This window comes from Nomascus leucogenys, chromosome X (genome assembly GCF_006542625.1).
Source record: "Nomascus leucogenys isolate Asia chromosome X, Asia_NLE_v1, whole genome shotgun sequence".
Taxonomy (NCBI): Eukaryota; Metazoa; Chordata; class Mammalia; order Primates; family Hylobatidae; genus Nomascus; species Nomascus leucogenys.
In genome coordinates this window covers 80,567,831-80,590,967 of record NC_044406.1, presented here as the reverse complement: position 1 = coordinate 80,590,967, position 23,137 = coordinate 80,567,831, and the positions used below count along the sequence as shown (strand labels likewise).

The 23,137-nt window shown below is 37.6% G+C and overlaps 1 protein-coding gene across 1 annotated transcript in view; it reads right to left on the bottom strand.

Moving 5' to 3' along the window:
• Positions 1 to 9,520: 9,520 nt before the first annotated feature.
• Positions 9,521 to 23,137, bottom strand: part of PCDH11X (protocadherin 11 X-linked) — a 787,481-nt gene continuing 773,864 nt past the window's right edge. The window contains exon 10 of the mRNA XM_030807651.1: positions 9,521 to 14,514. Coding sequence (XP_030663511.1) covers positions 13,838 to 14,514 — 677 coding nt within the window. The 3' untranslated portion in view covers positions 9,521 to 13,837. The remainder of the gene's footprint in view (positions 14,515 to 23,137) is intronic.

Sequence of the window (23,137 nt, the reverse complement as noted above, 5' to 3'; positions counted from 1 at the left end):
TTTACGGCAAAGTTTGTCAGAAGGATTACTGATTTGAGCAGTTGTGAGATGCAATGTAAGAAGAAAGAGGTATAAAAAAATCACACGGTCTTAGAGATCAATCTTGTGTTCAATAAAATACTAGAGAAATTTGCTGAAGGGTATATAAAAGGGTAAAACCATTAAAAAAAACACGTGTAATAATTTTAGTAAACAGAAAAGAAATTAAATAGTGTAATAATTGTGGATTATTTTGTCTTAGTCTGCATAGTATTGCCATAAAGAAACACCTGAGGCTTGAGTAATTTATAAAGAAAACAGGTTTGGAGAAACGCAGAGCAACATGGCCAAAAATAAGGCTCCACTGATCATCCCTCTAACAAGGACGCAAATTTAACAACTATCTACACTATCTTACACCTTTGTAAGAACCACACAACAGGTGAGCACATAAAGTACCTGGTTTTAACTTCATATCACTAAAAGAGGCACTGAGAAGGGTAGAAAAGAAGTGCTGAATCACAAATGTCACACCCTCCCATCCTGCAACAACAGCTGCATGGTGCAAAGACAGAATCTCTGTGCTTGGGAGAGTGAGAGTGTAGCAATTGTGAGACACTGCTTTGAACTCAGTGCCGCCTTGTCAGAGCAGAAAGCAAAACCCAACTGAACTCGGCTGATGCCAAAACATGGCTGGAATATTTAAACCAACCCTACCCTGAGAGTAATTTTCCATTTGAAGTAGTTGACACTTGAAATTTGACAAGCCTCACCACCTTGAGCTAAGCTGCTCTGGGGCCCTACGTGAATTTGAAGGGCAGTCTAGGCCATAAGGACTGCAAGTCCTAGGTGAGTCCTAGTGCTGAACTAGGCTCAGAGCCAGTAGATTGGGGAGCGAGTGACCTACTGAGATACCAGCTGGGGTTGCTAACAGAGTACTTGTGTCATCCATCCCCAACCCATGAAGTGCAGCTCATGACTTCAAAAGAAACTCCTTTATTTTGCTTGAGGAGAGAGAAGGGTAAGAGGACTTTTTCTTGCCTCTTGAATACCAGCTAAGCAACAGTAAAATAGGGAACCGGTCAGTGTTGTGAAGCCCCATTTTCAGGTGACAGATCCTAGACAACATTTCTACACACACCCTGGGCCAAAAGGAAACCCACTGCCTTGAAGGGAAGGGCCCATCACCTGCTGACTAAAGAGTTCATGGGCACTGAATAACAAGCAGTGATACCCAGGTGGTACATGCCATGGTCCTTGGGTAAGACTTTGAGACTTTCTTACTTCTGGTGATTCCTTGCTTCTGCTACAGCACATTCCCAGCTATAGTGGCTATTGGAAGAGACTTCATCTGCTTGAAAAAAACATAGGGGAAAGTAAAGAAAATTTTGTCTCACACCTTAGATTTCAGCTAGGCCACAAAGGGATAACACACCAAGTGAGGCCTTTGGGTCCCCGATTTCAGGACTTGCCTCTTGGATGGCATCACAAAGCCTGCTCTGGGCCATAGGGGAGCCCATTTCCATGAAAGGTGAGTCACAGGCCAGGCAACATTCACCACAATCTTGCTGAAGAGCCCTTGGGCTTAAAGGGAATATTGGTGGTATCCTGGCAGTAATCCCCGTAGGCCTGTGGTGGGGATAGATATGGGGTGAGGCTCCTCTGCCTGTGGAAAGGGGAGGGAGGAGAGAAAAGAACTGTATCTCATGGTTTGAGTGCCAACTCAGCCACTCTGCAACATAACACCATGTAAATTTCTAAGGTTTTGTTTTTGTTTTTGTTTTTTTTAACTATAATCCCTGGTTTCCAGATGTCATCTCTGGAACCACCATGGCATTGGGAAATTCACTGCCCTGAAGATAAGAATACAAGTCTGGTGGTTCACCAGCTGCTGATTGTAGAACCTTGAGTGAACATAGGCCGTAGCCAGGTCACGGTTATAGCAGGCCTTGGGCAAGACCCAGTGCTGTGTTGTCTTTGGGTCTAACCCAGCACAGTCTCAGTTGTGGTGCCCATAGGGGTGCTTGTAACACCCCACCACCAGATCCAGGTAGCTCAGAATGGAGAGAGAGAGAGACTTCATCTATTTGGGAGAATATAAGGGAAGAGAACAAGAGTCTGTGCCTCATAATCCTCATAATTCTTTTTATTATACTTTAAGTTTTAGGGTACATGTGCACGTGCAGTTTTTTTTTTTTTTTTTTTTTTTTTTTTTTTTTTTTTTTTTTTTTTTTTTTTTTTTTTTTTTTTTTTTTTTTTTTTTTTTTTTTTTTTTTTTTTTTTTTTTTTTTTTTTTTTTTTTTTTTTTTTTTTTTTTTTTTTTTTTTTTTTTTTTTTACTTTAAGTTTTAGGGTACATGTGCACAATGTGCAGGTTTGTTACATATGTATCCATGTGCCATGTTGATTTCCTGCACCCATTAACTCGTCATTTAGCATTAGGTATATCTCCTAATGCTGTCCCTCCCCCCTCCCCCACCCCACAACAGTCCCCGGAGTGTGATGTTCCCCTTCCTGTGTCTGTGAGTTCTCATTGTTCAATTCCCACCTATGAGTGAGAACATGCGGTGTCTGGTTTTTTGTCCTTGCGATAGTTTACTGAGAATGATGTTTTCCAGTTTCATCCATGTCACTACAAAGGACATGAACTCATCATTTTTTATGGCTGCATAGTATTCCATGGTGTATATGTGCCACATTTTCTTAATCCAGTCCATCGTTGTTGGAAATTTGGGTTGGTTCCAACTCTTTGCTATTGTGAATAGTGCCGCAATAAACATGCATGTGCATGTGTCTTTATAGCAGCATGATTTATAGTCCTTTGGGTATATAACCAGTAATGGGATGGCTGGGTCAAATGGTATTTCCAGTTCTAGATCCCTGAGGAATCGCCACACTGACTTCCACAATGGTTGAACTAGTTTACAGTCCCACCAACAGTGTAAAAGTGTTCCTATTTCTCCACATCCTCTCCAGCACCTGTTGTTTCCTGATTTTTTAATGATGGCCATTCTAACTGGTGTGAGATGGTATCTCACTGTGGTTTTGATTTGCATTTCTCTGATGGCCAGTGATGATGAGCATTTCTTCATGTGTTTTTTGGCTGCATAAATGTCTTCTTTTGAGAAGTGTCTGTTCATGTCCTTTGCCCACTTTTTGATGGGGTCGTTTGTCTTTTTCTTGTAAATTTGTTTGAGTTCATTGTAGATTCTGGATATTAGCCCTTTGTCAGATGAGTAGTTGCAAAAATTTTCTCCCATTCTGTAGGTTGCCTGTTCACTCTGATGGTAGTTTCTTTTGCTGTGCAGAAACTCTTTAGTTTAATTAGATCCCATTTGTCAATTTTGGCTTTTGTTGCCATTGCTTTTGGTGTTTTAGACATGAAGTCCTTGCCCATGCCTATGTCCTGAATGGTATTGCCTAGGTTTTCTTGTATGATTTTAATGGTTTTAGGTCTAACATTTAAGTCTTTAATCCATCTTGAATTAATTTTTGTATAAGGTGTAAGGAAGGGATCCAGTTTCAGCTTTCTACATATGGCTAGCCAGTTTTCCCAGCACCACTTATTAAATAGGGAATCCTTTCCCCATTTCTTGTTTTTGTCAGGTTTGTCAAAGATCAGATAGTTGTAGATATGCGGCATCATTTCTGAGGGCTCTGTTCTGTTCCATTGATCTATGTCTCTGTTGTGGTACCAGTACCATGCTGTTTTGGTTACTGTAGCCTTATAGTATAGTTTGAAGTCAGGTAGCGTGATGCCTCCAGCTTTGTTCTTTTGGCTTAGGATTGACTTGGCGATGCGGGCTCTTTTTTGGTTCCATATGAACTTTAAAGTAGTTTTTTCCAATTCTGTGAAGAAAGTCATTGGTAGCTTGATGGGGATGGCATTGAATCTATAAATTACCTTGGGCAGTATGGCCATTTTCACGATATTGATTCTTCCAACCCATGAGCATGGAATGTTCTTCCATTTGTTTGTATCCTCTTTTATTTCATTGAGCAGTGGTCTGTAGTTCTCCTTGAAGAGGTCCTTCACATCCCTTGTAAGTTGGATTCCTAGGCATTTTATTCTCTTTGAAGCAATTGTGAATGGTAGTTGACTCATGATTTGGCTCTCTGTTTGTCTGTGATTGGTGTACAAGAATGCTTGTGATTTTTGCCCATTGATTTTGTATCCTGAGACTTTGCTGAAGTTGCTAATCAGCTTAAGGAGATTTTGGGCTGAGACAATGGGGTTTTCCAGATATACAATCATGTCATCTGTAAACAGGGACAATTTGACTTCCTCTTTTCCTAATTGAATACCCTTTATTTCCTTCTCCTGCCTGATTGCTCTGGCCAGAACTTCCAGCACTATGTTGAATAGGAGTGGTGAGAGAGGGCATCCCTGTCTTGTGCCAGTTTTCAAAGGGAATGCTTCCAGTTTTTCCCCATTCAGTATGATATGGGCTGTGAGTTTGTCATAGATAGCTCTTATTATTTTGAGATACATCCCATCAATACCTAATTTATTGAGAGTTTTTAGCATGAAGGGTTGTTGAATTTTGTCAAAGGCCTTTTCTGCATCTATTGAGATAATCATGTGGTTTTTGCTTTGGTTCTGTTTATATGCTGGATTACATTTATTGATTTGCGTATGTTGAAACAGCCTTGCATCCCAGGGATGAAGCCCACTTGATCATGGTGTATAAGCTTTTTGATGTGCTGCTGGATTGGGTTTGCCAGTATTTTATTGAGGATTTTTGCATCAATGTTCATCAAGGATATTGGTCTGAAATTCTCTTTTTTGGTTATGTCTCTGTCAGGCTTTGGTATCAGGACGATGCTGGCTTCATAAAATGTGTTAGGGAGGATTCCCTCTTTTTCTATCGATTGGAATAGTTTCAGAAGGAATGGTACCAGTTCCTCCTTGTACCTCTGGTAGAATTCGGCTGTGAATCCATCAGGTCCTGGACTCTTTTTGGTTGGTAAGTATTGATTATTGCCACAATTTCAGAACCTGTTATTGGTCTATTCAGAGATTCAACTTCTTCCTGGTTTAGTCTTGGGAGGGTGTATTTGTCGAGGAATTTATCCATTTCTTCTAGATTTTCTAGTTTATTTGCATAGAGGTGTTTGTAGTATTCTCTGATGGTAGATTGTATTTCTGTGGGGTCGGTGGTGATATCCCCTTTTTCATTTTTTATTGCATCTATTTTATTCTTCTCTCTTTTCTTCTTTATTAGTCTTGCTAGCAGTCTATCAATTTTGTTGATCTTTTCAAAAAACCAGCTCCTGGATTCATTAATTTTTTGAAGGGTTTTTTGTGTCTCTATTTCCTTCAGTTCTGCTCTGATTTTAGTTATTTCTAGCCTTCTGCTAGCTTTTGAATGTGTTTGCTCTTGCTTTTCTAGTTCTTTTAATTGTGATGTTAGGGTGTCAATTTTGGATCTTTCCTGCTTTCTCTTGTGGGCATTTAGTGCTATAAATTTCCCTCTACACACTGCTTTGAATGTGTCCCAGAGATTCTGGTATGTTGTGTCTTTGTTCTTTTTGGTTTCAAAGAACATCTTTATTTCTGCTTTCATTTCATTATGTACCCAATAGTCATTCAGGAGCAGGTTGTTCAGTTTCCATGTAGTTGAGTGGTTTTGAGTGAGTTTCTTAATCCTGAGTTCTAGTTTGATTGCACTGTGGTCTGAGAGACAGTTTGTTATAATTTCTGTTCTTTTACATTTGCTGAGGAGAGCTTTACTTCCAACTATGTGGTCAATTTTGGAATAAGTGTGGTGTGGTGCTGAAAAAAATGTATATTCTGTTGACTTGGGGTGGAGAGTTCTGTAGATGTCTATTAGGTCCACTTTGTTAGAGCTGAGTTCAATTCCTGGATATCCTTGTTAACTTTCTGTCTTGTTGATCTGTCTAATGTTGACAGTGGGGTGTTAAAATCTCCCATTATTATTGTGTGGGAGTTTAAGTCCCTTTGTAGGTCACTCAGGACTTGCTTTATGAATCTGGGTGCTCCTGTGTTGGGTGCATATATATTTAGGATAGTTAGCTCTTCTTGTTGAATTGATCCCTTTACCATTATGTAATGGCCTTCTTTGTCTCTTTTGATCTTTGTTGGTTTAAAGTCTGTTTTATCAGAGACTAGGATTGCAACCCCTGCCTTTTTTTGTTTTCCATTTGCTTGATAGATCTTCCTCCATCCCTTTATTTTGAGTCTATGTGTGTCTCTGCACGTGAGATGGGTTTCCTGAATACAGCACACTGATGGGTCCTGACTCCTTATCCAGTTTGCCAGTCTGTGTCTTTTAATTGGAGCATTTAGCCCATTTACATTTAACGTTAATATTGTTATGTGTGAATCTGATCCTGTCATTATGATATTAGTTGGTTATTTTGCTCGTTAGTTGATGCAGTTTCTTCCTAGCCTCGATGGTCTTTACAATTTGGCATGTTTTTGCAGTGGCAGGTACCGGTTGTTCCTTTCCATGTTTAGTGCTTCCTTCAGGAGCTCTTTTAGGGCAGGCCTGGTGGTGACAAAATCACTCAGCATTTGCTTGTCTGTAAAGTATTTTATTTCTCCTTCACTTATGAAGCTTAGTTTGGCTGGATATGAAATTCTGGGTTGAAAATTCTTTTCTTTAAGAATGTTGAATATCGGCCCCCACTCTCTTCTGGCTTGTAGAGTTTCTGCCGAGAGATCAGCTGTTAGTCTGATGGGCTTCCCTTTGTGGGTAACCCGACCTTTCTCTCTGGCTGCCCTTAACATTTTTTCCTTCACTTCAACTTTGGTGAATCTGACAATTATGTGTCTTGGAGTTGCTCTTCTCGAGGTGTATCTTTGTGGTGTTCTCTGTATTTCCTGAATCTGAATGTTGGCCTGCCTTGCTAGATTGGGGAAGTTCTCCTGGATAATATCTTGCAGAGTGTTTTCCAACTTGGTTCCATTCTCCCCATCATTTTCAGGTACACCAATCAGACGTAGGTTTGGTATTTTCACATAGTCCCAAATTTCTTGGAGGCTTTGTTCATTTCTTTTTATTCTTTTTTCTCTAAACTTACCTTCTGGCTTCATTTCATTCATTTCATCTTCCATCGGCGATACCCTTTCTTCCAGTTGATCGCATCTGCTACTGAGGCTTCTGCAATCTTCGCATAGTTCTCGAAACTTGGCTTTCAGCTCCATCAGCTCCTTTAAGCCCTTCTCTCCATTGGTTATTCTAGTTATCCATTCGTCTAATTTTTTTTTGAAGTTTTTAACTTCTTTTCTGTTGTTTTGAATTTCCTCCCGTAGCTCAGAGTAGTTTGATCGTCTGAAGCCTTCTTCTCTCAACTCGTCAAAGTCATCCTCCATCCAGCTTCATTCCGTTGCTGGTGAGGAACTGCGTTCCTTTGGAGGAGGAGAGGTGCTCTGCTTTTTAGAGTTTCCAGTTTTTCTGCTCTGTTTTTTCCTCATCTTTGTGGTTTTATCTACTTTTGCTCTTTGATGATGGTGATGTACAGATGGGTTTTTGGTGTGGATGTCCTTTCTGTTTGTTAGTTTTCCTTCTACCAGACCGGACCCTTGGCTGCAGGTCTGTTGGAGTTTACTAGAGGTCCACTCCAGACCGTTTGGCTGGGTGTCAGCAGCGGTGGCTGCAGAACAGCGGATTTTCATGAGACCACAAATTCAGCTGTCTGATAGTTCCTCTGGAAGTTTTGTCTCAGAGGAGTACCCGGTAAAGTGAGGTGTCAGTCTGTCCCTACTGGGGGTGTGCCTCCCAGTTAGGCTGCTCAGGAGTAAGGGACCCACTTTAGGAGGCAGTCTGTCCATTCTCAGAGTTCTCAGATCTCCAGCTGCATGCTGGGAGAACCACTACTCTCTTCAAAGGTGTCAGTCAGACAGGGACATTTAATTCCGTGGAGGTTCCTGCTGAGTTTTTGTCTGTGCCCTGCCCCCAGAGGTGGAGCCTACAGTGGCAGGCAGGCCTCCTTGAGCTGTGGTGGGCTCCACCCAGTTCGAGCTTCCTGGCTGCTTTGTTTACCTAAGCAAGCCTGGGCAATGGTGGGCGCCCCTCCCCCAGCCTCGCTGCCGCCTTGCAGCTTGATCTCAGACTGCTGTGCTAGCAATCAGTGAGACTCCGTGGGCATAGGACCCTCCGAGCCAGGTGCGGGACACAATCTCCTAGTGTGCCGTTTTCCAGGCCCATTGGAAAAGGGCAGTATTAGGGTGGGACTGACCCGATATTCCAGGTGCCCTCTGTTACCCCTTTCTTTGACTAGGAAAGGGAACTCCCTGACCCCTTGCGCTTCCCGAGTGAGGCAATGCCTCGCCCTGCTTCGGCTCGTGCACAGTGCGCTTCACCGACTGTCCTGCACCCACTGTTTGGCACTCCCTAGTGAGATGAAACCGGTACCTCAAACAGAAATGCAGAAATCACCCATCTTCTGTGTCTCTCAGGCTGGGAGCTGGAGACCGGAGCTGTTCCTATTTGGCCATCTTGGCTCCACCACCCGAGGCTGTTCAACATTTTATAAGAAGTCAGTTTGGCCAGTTCTGACAATAAGACCAATAACTTCAATGTCTTTAATCAAGCCAAATATTAGCTCACATATTTTTCCACTTGTTGAAAAAGAAGAAATTTGTAATACTCCTTTTCAGTAGGGTATTTTTCTCCTATTCAGAGTATGTTTTCATCATATTCACTTTCTCAGGTTCTAGAGTTCTTGCCAAGGTTATTATAATAATATCTAGATATAACTTGGTGATTCTCAATCAGCGTCACAAATTAAGTCCCAACAACTAACTTGTGAGTTTTTATTTCCCAAATGGCTGGAGTGAAGATGAGGAATAACACAAATTAACCTACACGTATATTGTACTTCTTCTAAAACCCCAATCTCCTTTTTGCCAGAGGTTAAAATGTTGCTTGATTTAAATTTTCCTTTTTTTCTTTCTTCACCAGCTAACCCTTGGTGAAATGAATAAATTAATATCACAATAATAAATATATGAGTGAGAAAAAATGATACAAAAAGCACTGGACTGTGCGGTATGTAATTCTTAATCAAAATTTGGGGCTAATAAAATTGTAAATGCAGTTACATATTTAGTGATACCTTGTAGTTTGAGAGGTTTCAATGAATTCTCTCCATTTAGCCAAAGTGAAAACAAAGCCAGGAGTAAAGTTATTTTGTTCCACAAATATTATCAACTATCTCCAGAAACTTATTTCACCTCGATCTCCTATGGTTGTACAGAGAAATCCTTAGGTAACTTTTACAGTAAGTGAAGCAATAGATCTAATCTGGAATAAATAAATATCACTTAAATCTTGTCTTGAAAGATGCAAAATAAATGTTCAGAAACACTACAATAGTGTTCAGCAATTTTGAAAAGTGATTGAAATTATGTTCAAGTCAGAAATTATATTGAAGGAGTTATCAGAGTGAACAAAAATATGCTAAATCTGAAATGTACCACTGAAAAAGGGTATTTTCTATATATATTTGAAAATCTATTTAAAATAAAGTGAATCATTCGAGTTTTGAATTAACACACACAATAAAAATGAATGTTTATTTCTCATAACTTTATTAATATATATTAATAAGAAAACATGCAATACAGAACTTGAAATAGAACAATTAATACAAGTTTGCTTCTGGATTACATACTGCCATCCTTGGCCATACAATAGTCAACCTTCTTACTTCCAAAGCATGGTTAGAACTGCTTTGGGATACTGTTCACTTTCAGATGCTGTATGATATCACAGAGGAGGAATTTTCCCACAACACAAACATAAATACATATTTCATAAAATTCTTAATATTTTAAGCAGGGATAGTATAAATTTCACACAGCTTACTCTTTAAAAAGTATCACTTACAATCACTAAACAATTGCCATTAGTTTTTTTTTTATTTGTGCACATACATTTTTCTGAGCAGATTTTTTGTTACTGTTTCTGCTGTTGTCAACTTGCACTGCTTTAAAAAATCATATTTACTAAAAGCACATGATGGTTAGTGTAAGAAAGCTACTGTGAAAGAATATTTTAAGGCCTCTGCATAAAATTGGTCTGGTGTGGTAATTGGCACATAATACAGAAAGGTTCTTGTAGAAATATATTTCAGCTTCTCTTGCTCCCATGTTTTCCCAGCCAATTGAGCCAGCTGGAAACATTCAAAATAGTTTCTAATGGTCATGATAAAAAGTTTACCTAAACTAACTATAAATTTGGTTTCCAAAAAATATAAAAGAAGAAAGATAAGAAATAATAATTATAATAAAAAGTAAAATCAGAAGAGTATAAATAAAAGCCTAAACAAGTAGATTTTCATAAATGTATATTAGGGAGTATACACACCTTCAGTAATACCATGAAAAAGAAACAAACAAACAAAAAAAAAAAACTAATCTTGAAATATCCATGTGAGTAAAACCCCCTTAATTTTCTCAGGATTGAAAAGGATTTTTTGTGTGTGTGACATAATTACATTTTAAGAACTGAACAATTTGTGATTTGTTTAGTCTATTTTTTTCCCATTTAATGACCATGTGTGATAAATATTAGTTTGGGAAGGCAGAGGCTCTTTGTAACTGTTACCATTACACAATAGCACTAACCAACCATTTATTATTATTTTCTAACCAAATTTACATAATTAAAAGTAAAATGTTAAGTAAATAAGAATACACAAAATTACTCTCTAAATTTATTACATTGTAGATATCATATGTAAAAGCTAATTTTTAATACACTGACACAATATTAGTTAAAACGCAGGTAAAGTTTAAGAAAAGAATGTGTATGCACGTAGCATATAAGATACTTAGTATTTGAATACATACTCACAAGTGTGATATAGTAATACCATAGCTAGAAAATTAATAATCACAATCTAATTGAATATGGACACAAAATAGAATAACTACTTTGATTGAACGTATTATTTTCATGTAAGTCATTCAGTTTGAAATTTTAATTTCAAATCAAACAAAATCCTTTTTAAAACAGAACCATTTTTTGACTGTTGGTTCAGTAAGACATTTTGCAGTTCTAGGACTACATACATCATACATCACAATAGCCACTTGTGTGCTGTGTCAACCTATACCACTGTCTATTCAGTCAAAGAAATAACTTGTAATGTGATGAAAAAGATATCATCAGATCTGAAGCCCTAGAAGTTACAGGTTTCCAAGGCCAGACCTAGTGGAAGCTTAGAAAGAGAAGGCATAGGGGAGAATAACTGGGCTAATACCCCTTGCCTCTTTGGCTACTCTCAGCCTGCTTCCATTCAAAGCCTCTCTGGTAAAAACCAAGAAGAGGGTGCCCAGTCATTTAATATTCTAAACACAATCTAAGTCTGATTATAAAATCAGCGTTAGAAAGGGTAACAAAAGCATATTGGTTCATTCCTATATCTATATCTATAGGAAAGGTGTCAAAACGTCACAAGTTTCCAGCTATGAGGATTTAAGAACCTCCCTAGTAACTCAATAAATTATACTGTCAGAAGAAAAATCCCAAATATCCAACTTTGAGTCCTATTTGATTTTCATTAACATAGATAGTAACCATTGAGATGCCTGATAAGTTATTTAATAATCTTTCAGTCTCTTCTTTTTATATCCTTTAAATGTGTGTGTGTGTGTGTGTGTATGTATGTGTGTGTGTGTAGATCATAAGAAAACTAAAGGTTTGCAGAGGGAAAATGTAAAAATAATTAATTAAAATACAAGAAAAAAATCTCACATCATCTATCTTTGCAGGTTTTTTGAGGCAAAGAATGTTCTAAAATCTACTGGAAGAACTGATTTTTGTCACTATTGGTTCTTTTCTTAATCTACCCCAAGTTTAAAATTTTCAACATCAACAACAATAGCAACAATATCAACACATTTGTATGATAATAATTTAATAAACATTCAAATATCATCAGTCTTTTGGGATTCACATGCACCTGGAAAACAAGTATGCTCCAAATCCCTTGGAACATTAACACGAAGGAGAAAAAAATTAATTAATTTTATTAATCAAACTCTGATAGTTAAAAGTTAAGTTATTCTGCACACCCAATCAAATATGATTTAAGAAGCTTTACAATGGATGGGAATAATGTATATTCTGAAAACGCTACTTAACCTGCTGGGCACATGAAACTTACTTTCTCAATATTCAGTGGAAATCCTCACCGATGAAATTATGCAATTACCACAGTTTATGTTACAAAATTTACACACAGTTTAATCATAAATTCAATATCAAGTTACACGTTACAAAAATCTATGTCTAAGTTAATCAATAGGAGATATTGACTCCCTCCCCCCTGCCCCGACCGCCCCCATTAAACATCAATTGTCTCTTGGTTTAGTATTATACTGAAACAAGGTATTTTCTCACTTTTGCTATGGAAGAAAATTAAGTTGGTGATGTTTCTGTACATTTATAAAATGTGCACATAGAAGACAATGGCCAGTTAAGAGGATAAAAGAAGGAAATAACAGACAACAGAAGAAAACTAATGTTTTCTATTAATAGTACTGTTTCTTTGCTTAGAAGAATATATTTTATTTCATATATGAGATTTTGATGGTTTTTGTTCTGTGTGTGTTATTGGGGTATTTCTTGTTGACTGCAAGAAGCAGTCATGTGCCTTATTTCTCCCTCTGCATTTTTCCTTAAAATTCTATGTTTGATGTAGATTTATAATTAATTACATTTCTTGAAAAGTTCCTTCCTGATATTCTTGTTGTTATTAGTGGTTTTCTTCAGTAAGTTGAGCTAGAATAACAAAAATCCCTTAGTCTTATAGATTTAATATATGGTTTTATCTACAGTTATATGTATTTGTTATTTTTACTGAACACCCTTTGGTAACAGCCTATTGAGCTGTCAAATCAACATTTAAATCTTCCTGAGTTTCTCTACAAAATAGTAGTTCATCGTCGATATTGTAAGTGACTCGTGCTTTGGATGCATCCTCCTCCTTTTAATTTTCTAGGCTGTTACATACAAATTCCTAGAATAAAGACCCAAGTAATAATGGACTACAGGCTTAAAATGGCAGATACGGTTTTATTTCTGATGTACTTTATGCTAAACTATTAAAGTAAAAAGAGGCCCTTTTTAGCAAATAGTTGCTTAATTTGGGCAGTTATTGCACTTCTGTGTCTCGAACTCTACTAAAGAGTAGAGAAATCGGTTGTAGATCTAGATCTGTACAGTTTATACATATTCTTTATTGAAAATGTATATACAAATTTTATCAACAATATAGTATTGGAATAAGGTAGAAAACATGAAAGCAGAGAGAGAGAGACACAACAAGCAGTATTTACACTACCAACTGTGTATTTCGAAGGGAGACTCACTAACAACAAAAAAAACTGAAAACAACAAACAAAAATCAAACAGAAAGCCCAAAAAAAGGCTAGAGTACGTAAACCTTTTAAAGTTATCTGAACAAAAGTTTAGGTAAACTAAAGGTAAACTTAGAAAATAAGATATTTCTAGGCTTTCCATTTGCTACATACTGGTTCCACACAATCAGCGTGGAAACAAATCAGTAATATTGCACATGATGATAGAAACAACAAAAAATACTGTACCTCAGAAATAGTACGCTCTGTCATGATAAGCCTTACTGTACAAGGGGATGCAAATTGTTAAATTCCTTTTCTTTTTAAATACACATTCTGAATTAAACAAATTGCAATTTTTTGGTTAACTTTTGACTAAGGGTCTAGCTGTAGATTTATTCTGGTATCTGTTTCTATTTACATAGCTATTTACAAATCTGATAATCAGAATACTCATTGGAATTGTATCTTAAATTTTGACTACATACATCTTTTCTGAAAATTTGAAGTAACTATTTTAGCTTTACAAGGGATGTTCTTCCATAATGGGAGAATCACCTCTGGAGGGTCTGGCCTGTTGGCGTGGAGTGAAGGTTGTCAAAGGAATGACTTTAATTGAATCATCACTGGGATGAAGTCTTTCAGACATGGTGTAAAACTGAGATGTTGCACTACCTTGCACTCCCTGATCAACAGAGCGTAGTCCATCAGCACCTTGCACCCAACCTTGCTGCAAACTGACTGATGACTGGGCCTGACTGCGATGGAGGGCAGTAACCTGTGGCAGAGGAGAGCTGTGGCTGATTGCAGCAGCCTGTACTAAAGGAGGGCTGTAGCAGAGGGCTGAGGCCTGTGCTGATGGTGGGCTGTGGCGAAGTGCAGTAGCCTGCACTAGAGGAGGACTGTGGTGGAGAGCAGAGACCTGTATCGGTGGAGGGCTGTGGCACAATGCGATGGTCTGTGTCACTGGAGGGCTGTGGCAGAGAGCAATGGTCTGTGTCACCGGTGGGCTGTGGTGCTGAGTAGAGGCCTGTGACAGTGGTGGGCTGTGGCATAGAGCAGAGGCCTGTGCTTGTGAAGAGCTGGAATGATTCAGAGATGCTGGCATCCAGCAGGCATCAGAATGGCCATAGATGAGACATTCTTGAGTGCAGTTGTCAGAGGCCTCTTCCACAGTTGGTTGAACAGTTATTTCTGCAGCTGTTGGGGTGAGGGAAAAAAAATAAAATTTATATTTCAAAGGCATATTTTTATTAGCTACTTAAAACATTGTGACAAAAAAAGGTAACAACCTATATACAAATGCATTAAAGACTTCCATTATTTACAGAGTTGGTATTTTTAATTTGTCAATAATTCTTAGGGAAGTATAAATGACTTGGAGTGGGTGGATGAGGTCTCATTTCCATAACTGGGATCCTTTGGCCTAGTATCCCAAATGTAGGTATTTTTTATTATATCTGTGACCCTCAAGGAAACTATGATCATTCATCTATACATGCAAGTCAGCTGAAATATGGCTTCTAACTAGCACTGAGAGAGGACATAAAAGCAAAATTAATTGGAAAACAAATTATAAGAATATATAATGAACTAATTATAGCTAAAAAATAGTTAGCTAATAATAAATTACATAAATTTGGAAATGTAGTTTATTGAACTCTAAGATCTGCCTTAGTTTCAAGAATAAAATAAATATAGTCATAATTATTTCAAAAATAATTGATTTCTGTATTATTTTCTGGAATCATCATAAAATAGAGGTTAGCAACATAATAAACTAGAGATCCAAGTACTTAGCTGTAAACTATAATAGTTTGTAATACTGTTTTTATGAAATTTCTGTATAGTCTTCAAATGTCAATAGATATCAAACATCAATAAAAATATTATACAAATTTTAGTAAAATAGAGGTGGAGTTACTATATCTATATAAAGTTTACTTCAGAGCAAGAAATGCTATCCAGTATAAAGAAATACATTATATGCCGATAAAAAGATCAATTCTCTAAGAAGACATCAATCCTGTGTGTATGCACCTTACAACAGAGCTTCAAAATGCAAGCAAAATAAGCTAGAAATGAAAGGAGAAATAGACATATAGAGAGTCATACTTGGAGACTACAATACTCCTTAGAACTTGATGGAAAAATTAGAAAATCAGTAAACACATAGAAGACTTGAGCAATATAATCAACCAACTAGATCAAAATTTATATTAGTAGAACTATTCAATTTTAGCAAATTAGAAACGGGAATATCTTGAAATTGACATGCAGGTCCTACAAAAAGATAACAGCTGACATGATATTCAAAGGTTAAATATTGAATACTTTTCCCCAAAAATCAGAAACAGTAAGGTTGACACCACTCCTATTTGACATAATATTGTAAGTTCTAGCCAATGAAATAAAGGAAGAAAAATAAATGAAAGACATACAGATTGAAAATAAACAACACTGTATTTATTCACAGACACATTTAGGTATATATGTGACAAAATGTGTGTGGTATCTGTGTGCTCAATTTTTTTTTTTTTTTTTTTTTGACGGAGTGGCTCTTTCGCCCAGGCCGACTGCAGTGGTGCTATCTCGGCTCACTGCTAGCTCCGCCTCCCAGGTTCATGCCATTCTCCTGCCTCAGCCTCCCGAGTAGCTGGGACTACAGGTGCCCTCTACTGTGCCTGGCCAATTTTTTGTATTTTTAGTAGAGACGGGGTTTCACAGTATTAGCCAGGATGGTCTTGATCTCCTGACCTTGTGATCCACCTGCCTCGGCCTCCCAAAGTGCTGGGATTACAGGCATGAGCCACTGTGCCTGGCCTTAAAATATTTTAAAAATGAAAAAAAATAAAGAACATCTAAATAAATGGAGAGATAAACCATGTTCATAGCTTGGAATACTCAATATTGTTATGATGTCAGTGGTCCCACAATTGATCTGTAAACTCAACATAATCTAAATAAAAAGGAAATCCTAGATGGATCTTCTGTTTTTGTAGATATCAACAAGCTGATGCTATAATTTATAGGGAAAGGTAAAGGAATTAGATTAGCCAACCAATTTTGATTTTAAAAAAACCAATTTGTGGACTCACATGATCTGATTTCAAGATTTACTATAACATGTACCTAATCATTACAATGTAATATTAGCAAAATAATAAATACAAAATGAGTAATAAAAATAGAATAATCAGTCCAGAAATAGATCCACAAAAATCTAAAGTGATTTTCGACCAAGCTCTGAATTCAATGGCGAAAGTGTGGCTTTTCAACAAGTGCCAATACAATGATTATAGGTTATAAGCAGAAAATTAAAACTTGACCCACATCTTTAATCTTATAAAATAATTAATTTGGAATCAATCAAAAGTCTAAATGTAAAATGTAAAACTATACAACTTCTATTAGAAAATATTGGAGAAAATCTTTGTGACTATGAGTTAGGCAGCATTCTTAACTACAACATCAAAAGCACAATTTATTTTTAAAAATATGCTAAGAAGTTGAGCTTATTTGTAATTAAAAATATTTACAAAAGGCAAGGTGAATGAATGAAAAGGCAAGCCACAGACTGGGTAAAAATATTTGCAAATCACATTTCTGACAAGGGAGTTATATATTTAAAAAAGGATGTAAACTAACAATAGATTTTTTTTCCAAGATGACTGATTAAATCCTTTTATCATGCCTCAGTGACTTGGAAATAGCAAGATAGTGCATAAAGATCAACTTTGTGAGCCTTAATTCAAGAAGAAAAATGAGAATCCACCAATATTTTGAAGGGTGCCCCAGGCCCCAGGGAGGAGGACATGGGCAAACAGTCCATGTGATGGCATCCAGTTGATAAAAGTAAGTGAATCCCCAGTACGTGAGAGAGACATAGAGCCTCCCTCTGTGACTCACCTTTCTACTGGGGATCTGAGCAACCCAAGAGGAGGGAGAATATTTTGTTTCTTTAAAGTCCTGATGCTAACTTGGGGAGAGGCTTGGAGACCTGTGAGGGGAAAACACCAGGAAAAACTACAGACATTTGCCCAGGCCAAGGACTGAGAGCAGGATGCCATTTTTAATCCAGGCACATACAAAATCAGCCATTCCTTTGAGACCTGGCAGCATGGCCATGCAGGTATTTTAATCTCAGGCCAGAGATTGGAACACCTGCTCTGGAGCAGGGTAGGGGCTTCCATAGCCAAAACTGTAGAAAGCACCACAGCAGTAGACACCAGAATTGTATGCTCCCCTGTTGAAGCCCTGGGGCAGGAGAAGAGCTGCTATAGCTGTGTGTTCTCCTGGGTGATGAGGCTTTCATGCAAGGCCAGCTGGCAACCTGAAACTGACTTTCGTATGCCATTAATGGGTGCCCCAGCATGCTCCCTTGAGATTGTGGTATAGCAGGGCCCTCTCCGTTCCACCTCCATGCAGAAATCCAAGCATTTGGAGCATCCACTTGCTTGAATCAGCAATCTGAGTTGCCCCACTCTTCATGGACATAAATTGTGGTATAGCAGGCACTTTACACTCAGTGTCCAAACAGATCTCCAGGTGTTTGAAGCACTTTCTCACCTGGATCAACAGACTTAGCTGCCCCTATTTCTGTGCATAGATGGTGGTGAAGTGGGACTTTCATCACAAGACATGCAGACAGATCTCCAGGAATTTGGAGTACTTGTTCACATGGACTAGTAGCCTGAGCAACCCCGCCCTTGTTGGCCATGGATCATGGTGCAGTCAAGCCCTCTACATTTTATGCCCAGGCAGATCTTCAAACATTCAGATCACCCACTCACCTGGTTCAGCAACCTGGAGCTGTCCCACCCCTACTATGCAGAGATCTTGGGGAAGGGTGGCTCTCTCTGCTTCACAAACAGGCATCTCTCTCTGCTCCACACCCAGGCATATCTCCAGGCATCTGGAGCACTCGCTCTCCTGGATTAGGAATTTAGGCCTCCCCTAATCCCTGTCCAGAGATCTTGGGGCTGAGGAGGTTTCCCAGCTCCTTGCCTAGGCACACCTTTAGGTGTTTAGTGGCTGTCCACTGGACCCTTGCTAAGTGCTGGTGTTTGTGCCTGACATCAGGGGACATTTAGGCAGGCCATGCCAATCTTGGAGCTGCCCTAACATAGGACTGAGCAAGGAGCTCAGACAACTGTGCACTCCACAGATCAGCCCATTGCCTAAGATGAGAGAGAGCTTCTCCCAGTAAATAAGGATCATGTAAATACCTAGCCACATCAGGTACAGCCAGCTCTCACCCATAAGTACCATCTACTGGCTTGTACGTTGAACTACACACGCCAATATAAAACCTGTCAACGAAACTACATAGGGTTACAGAAGCAAAGACAAGTGACCATACCCAGCATTCACTATAGTCACACCCTGTAGGGAGGAGAGGAAAGGGAAAGGGAAAGAAAAAAAATAATAATGTTACACTGAAATGAAAAAAAAGAAAATATCCTACTGACACAAAATTACAAAAATTAGAAATGCCAACATTCTCAGATGAGAAGAAACCAATGCAAGAATTCTAGCACTATGAAAAATATGAATGCAGGGACATCACCATAGAATTGCAGTACCCCTCTACCAATGGTCCTTAACCAAAATGTAAATGCAGAAATCACGTAAAGAATTCAAAGCATGGATTTCAAGGAAGCTCAGTGAGATCCAAGACAAGCTGAAAATGAACACAAAGAACTTCTAAAGCAATCCAGGAAATAAAGAAAGAGATAAACATCTTGAAAGAAAGCAATCAGAACTTCTGGATTTGAAAAACTAACTTAAGGAATTTAAAAAATCCAATTGAAAGCTTTATCAATAGACTGTACCAAGCAGAAGAAATAATTTCAGAGCTTAAAGACCAGTATTTTGAAATAACATAGTCAGATAAAAATAAAGAAGAAAAGAATTTTAGGAAATAAGCAATGTTTTTGAGCAATATTAGATGATGTAAAGCGAAGAAACCTACAAATTACTGGCATCCCTGAGGAAGAAGTGGACAATGTAGGTAACTTGGAAAACAATATTTGAGGTAATAATTCAATAAATGTTCTCCGATCTTGCTAGAGAGACAGATATCTAGATTCAAAAAATCCAGAGAACATCTGAGAGATATCATACAAAATGAGTATCACCAAAGCATACAGTCACAAGACTGTCCAAGGTTAACACACACACACACCAAAAAAAAAAAAAAACTTAAAGGCAACTAGAGAAAAACGTCAGATCACATACAAATGAACCCCATCAGGCTAACAGTGAACTTCTCAGCAGAAACCTTACAAGCTAACAGAAATTGGAGGCCAATTTTTAATATTCTTGAAAACAAGAAATTCCAACCAGGAATTTTATATCCCTCCAAACTATGTTTCATAGGCAAAGGAGAAATAAACGATTTTACAGAGAAGCAAGCCCTGAAAAACTTTGTTACCAGTAGGCCAGCCTTACAAGAGATTACTGAGGAAGTTCTAAACATAGAAATCATAGCAGCTACCAGGAAAACAAACTTAAATACATAGCCCAAAGATCCTATAAAGCAACCACAAAATAGGAAACACAAAGCAAACAGCTAACAACTTCATGATAGGATTAAAACCTCAGATATCAATATTAACCTTGAATTTAAATGGCCTGAAGGTCCAATTTAAAAGATATGGAGTAACAAGCTGCATAAAAAAGCCCTATCACCACATATTCTCACTCATAGGTGGGAATTGAACAATGAGAACACATGGACACAGGAAGGGGAACATCACACACTGGGGACTGTTGTGGGGTGGGGGGAGGGGGGAGGGATAGCATTAGGAGATATACCTAATGCTAAATGACGAGTTAATGGGTGCAGCACACCAACATGACGCATGTATACATATGTAACAAACCTGCACGTTGTGCACATGTACCCTAAAACTTAAAGTATAAAAAAAAAAAAGCCCTATCAGTGTGCTGTCTTCAACAAACCCAACACACATGCATAAACATCCATAGACTCAAAGTAAAGATCTAGAGAAAGATCTACAATGGAAACGGAGCACAAGAACAGAGGTTGCTATTCTTATATCAGATAAAACAGAGTTTAAAGCAATAACAACAACAACAAAAAAGTATTACATAATGGTTAAGTGTTCAATTCAACAAGAAGACAACTATACACATATATATGCACCCAGTATTGGAGTGTTCTCTTCCTATAAAACAAGTTTTTCTTGGTCTACAAAAAGACTTAGAAAGCCACACAGTAATACTGGGGGATATCAACATCCCACTGACAGCATTAGACAGATCGTCAAGACAGAAAATGAACAAAGAAATTTTGGACTTGAATTTGACACTTAACCAGTTGGACCTAATAAACATGCACAGAATACTCTACCCAATATACATGTATATACAGAATATATAAAGCATAGTCTCAATAAATTAAAAAAAATTGAAATCATACAAACTATTGAAAAAATAAATAAGATTCACAGGCTACTAGCTAGATTAACAGGAGATGATCCAAATAAGCACAGTCACAATAGACAAAGGTGGCATTGCAACTGATCCCACAGGAATTCAAAAGATCCTCAGAAAATATAAACACCTCTGTGCACACCAAATAGAAAATTTAGAGGAAATTGAGAAATTGCTGGAAGCACACAATCGCCCAAGATTGAATCAGGAAGAGATTGAAACCGTGAACAGATCGATGCTGAGTTTTGAGATTGAATCAGTAATTTTAAAAACTACCAAACAAACCAAAACTAAAACCCAGACTAGGTGGATTCAGAGCCAAATTGTACCAGACATATAAAAAAGAGATGTTACCAATGCTACTGAAACTATTTTAAAAAAAATTCTAGTAGTAGGGACTCCTCTCTAACTCCTTCTATGAGGCCAGCATCATCCTGATACCAAAACCTGGCAAAGACACAACAAAAAATGAAAATTATAGGCCAATATCTCTGATTAACAAAGATACAAAAATTGTCAAAAAAAAAATACTAGGAAACTGAATCCAACAGCACTTCAAAAAATTAATTGCCCGTGAAGACTGTGATCAAGTAGGTTTCATTCTTGGGATGCAAGGTTGGTACAACATATACAAATCAATAAATGTGATTCACCGCATAAACAGAAGTAAATTTAAAAAAACATGTGATCATCTCAGTAGACACAGAAATGGCTTTTGATAAAATCCAGCATCTCTTCATGACAAAAACTTTCATATATTAGGTACTGAAGGAACACACCTTAAAGTAATGAGTCATCTATGACAAACCCACAGCCAACATCATACTAAACAGGCAAAAACTAGAAGCATTCTTTTGAAAACTAAAATAAGACAAGGATGCCCATCTTCAGCACTCCTATTCAACACAGTACTGGAAGTGCTAGACAGAGAAATCAGGAAAGATAAAGAATTAAAGGCATCTAATTAGGAAAAGAAGATGATAACCTATGTCTATTCATGGTCAGTAGGATTCAATATGTAGAAAACCCTAAAGAACATTGAAAGGCTCCTGGAACACAAAAGATTTTGCAAAGTTTCAGCATACAAAATCAACGTGCAAAAATCAGTAGAATTTCTATGTATTAAAGCTGAGTGCTGGATCAAGAATAGAATTTTATTTGCAATAGCCAAAAAAAAAAAACAAAAAAGAAGCTAGGAATACATCTAACCAAGGCAGCAAGAGGTGTGTACAAGAAGAACTACAAAACACTGCTAAAAGAAATCATAGATGACACAAACAAATGAAAAAGTATCCTATGCTCATGGATTAGAAGAATAAATATAAAAATGGCCATATTACCCAAAGCAAAATACAAATTCAACACTCTTCCTATCAAACTTCCAAAGTCATTTTTCCAGAATTTGGGAAAAAAAACTGTTCTAAAATTTATATGGAACCACAAAATAAGCCAAATAACCAAAGTAATCCTAAGCAAAAAGAACAAAGCTGGAGGCATCACATTATCTGATTTCAAACTGTACTATAAGGCTACAGTAACAAAAAGAGCATGGGACTGATGCAAAAGCAAACACATAGACCAATGGAACAGAAATAGAGAACCCAGAAATAAAGTTTCACACCTACAGCCATCTAATATTTGACAAAGTTGACAAAATTAAGCAGTGGGGAAAGGACTTTCTGTTCAATAAATTGTACTGGGGCAGTTGACTAGCCACAGGTAGAAGAATGAAACTGGACCCCTACCTATCACCATATACAAAAATTAACCTAAGATGAATTAAAGATTTAAATGTGAGACCAATAACTAAGAATTCTAGAAGGAACCATATGAAACACCATTCTGAACATTAGCCTTGGCAAAGAATTTATGACTAAATCCTTAAAAGCAATTGCAACAAAAACAAAAATTGACAAATGGGACCTAACTAAACTAAAGAGCTTCTGCAAAGCAAAATAAGCTATCAACCAGGCAAACAGACAACCTATAGAATGGGAAAAAATATTCCCAAAGTATACATTCAGCAAAGGTCTACTATCTAGACTGTAGAGAACGTAAACAAACAACAAGCAAAAAACAAAAGCCTCCATTCAAAAGTGGGCAAAAAATATAAACAGACACTTCTCAAAAGAAGACATACAAGGGGCCAACAAACATATAAAAAAAATTCCTCATCACTCTTCACCAGATAAATGCAAATCAAAACCACAATGAGAATCTATCTCACACCAGTCAGAATAGCTATTATTAAAAAGCCAGAAAACAACGGATGCTGACAAAGTTGTGGAGAAAAGAGAATTTTTATACACTGTTGGTGGGAATGTAAATTAATTCAGCCTTTGTGGAGAGCATTTTGAAGATT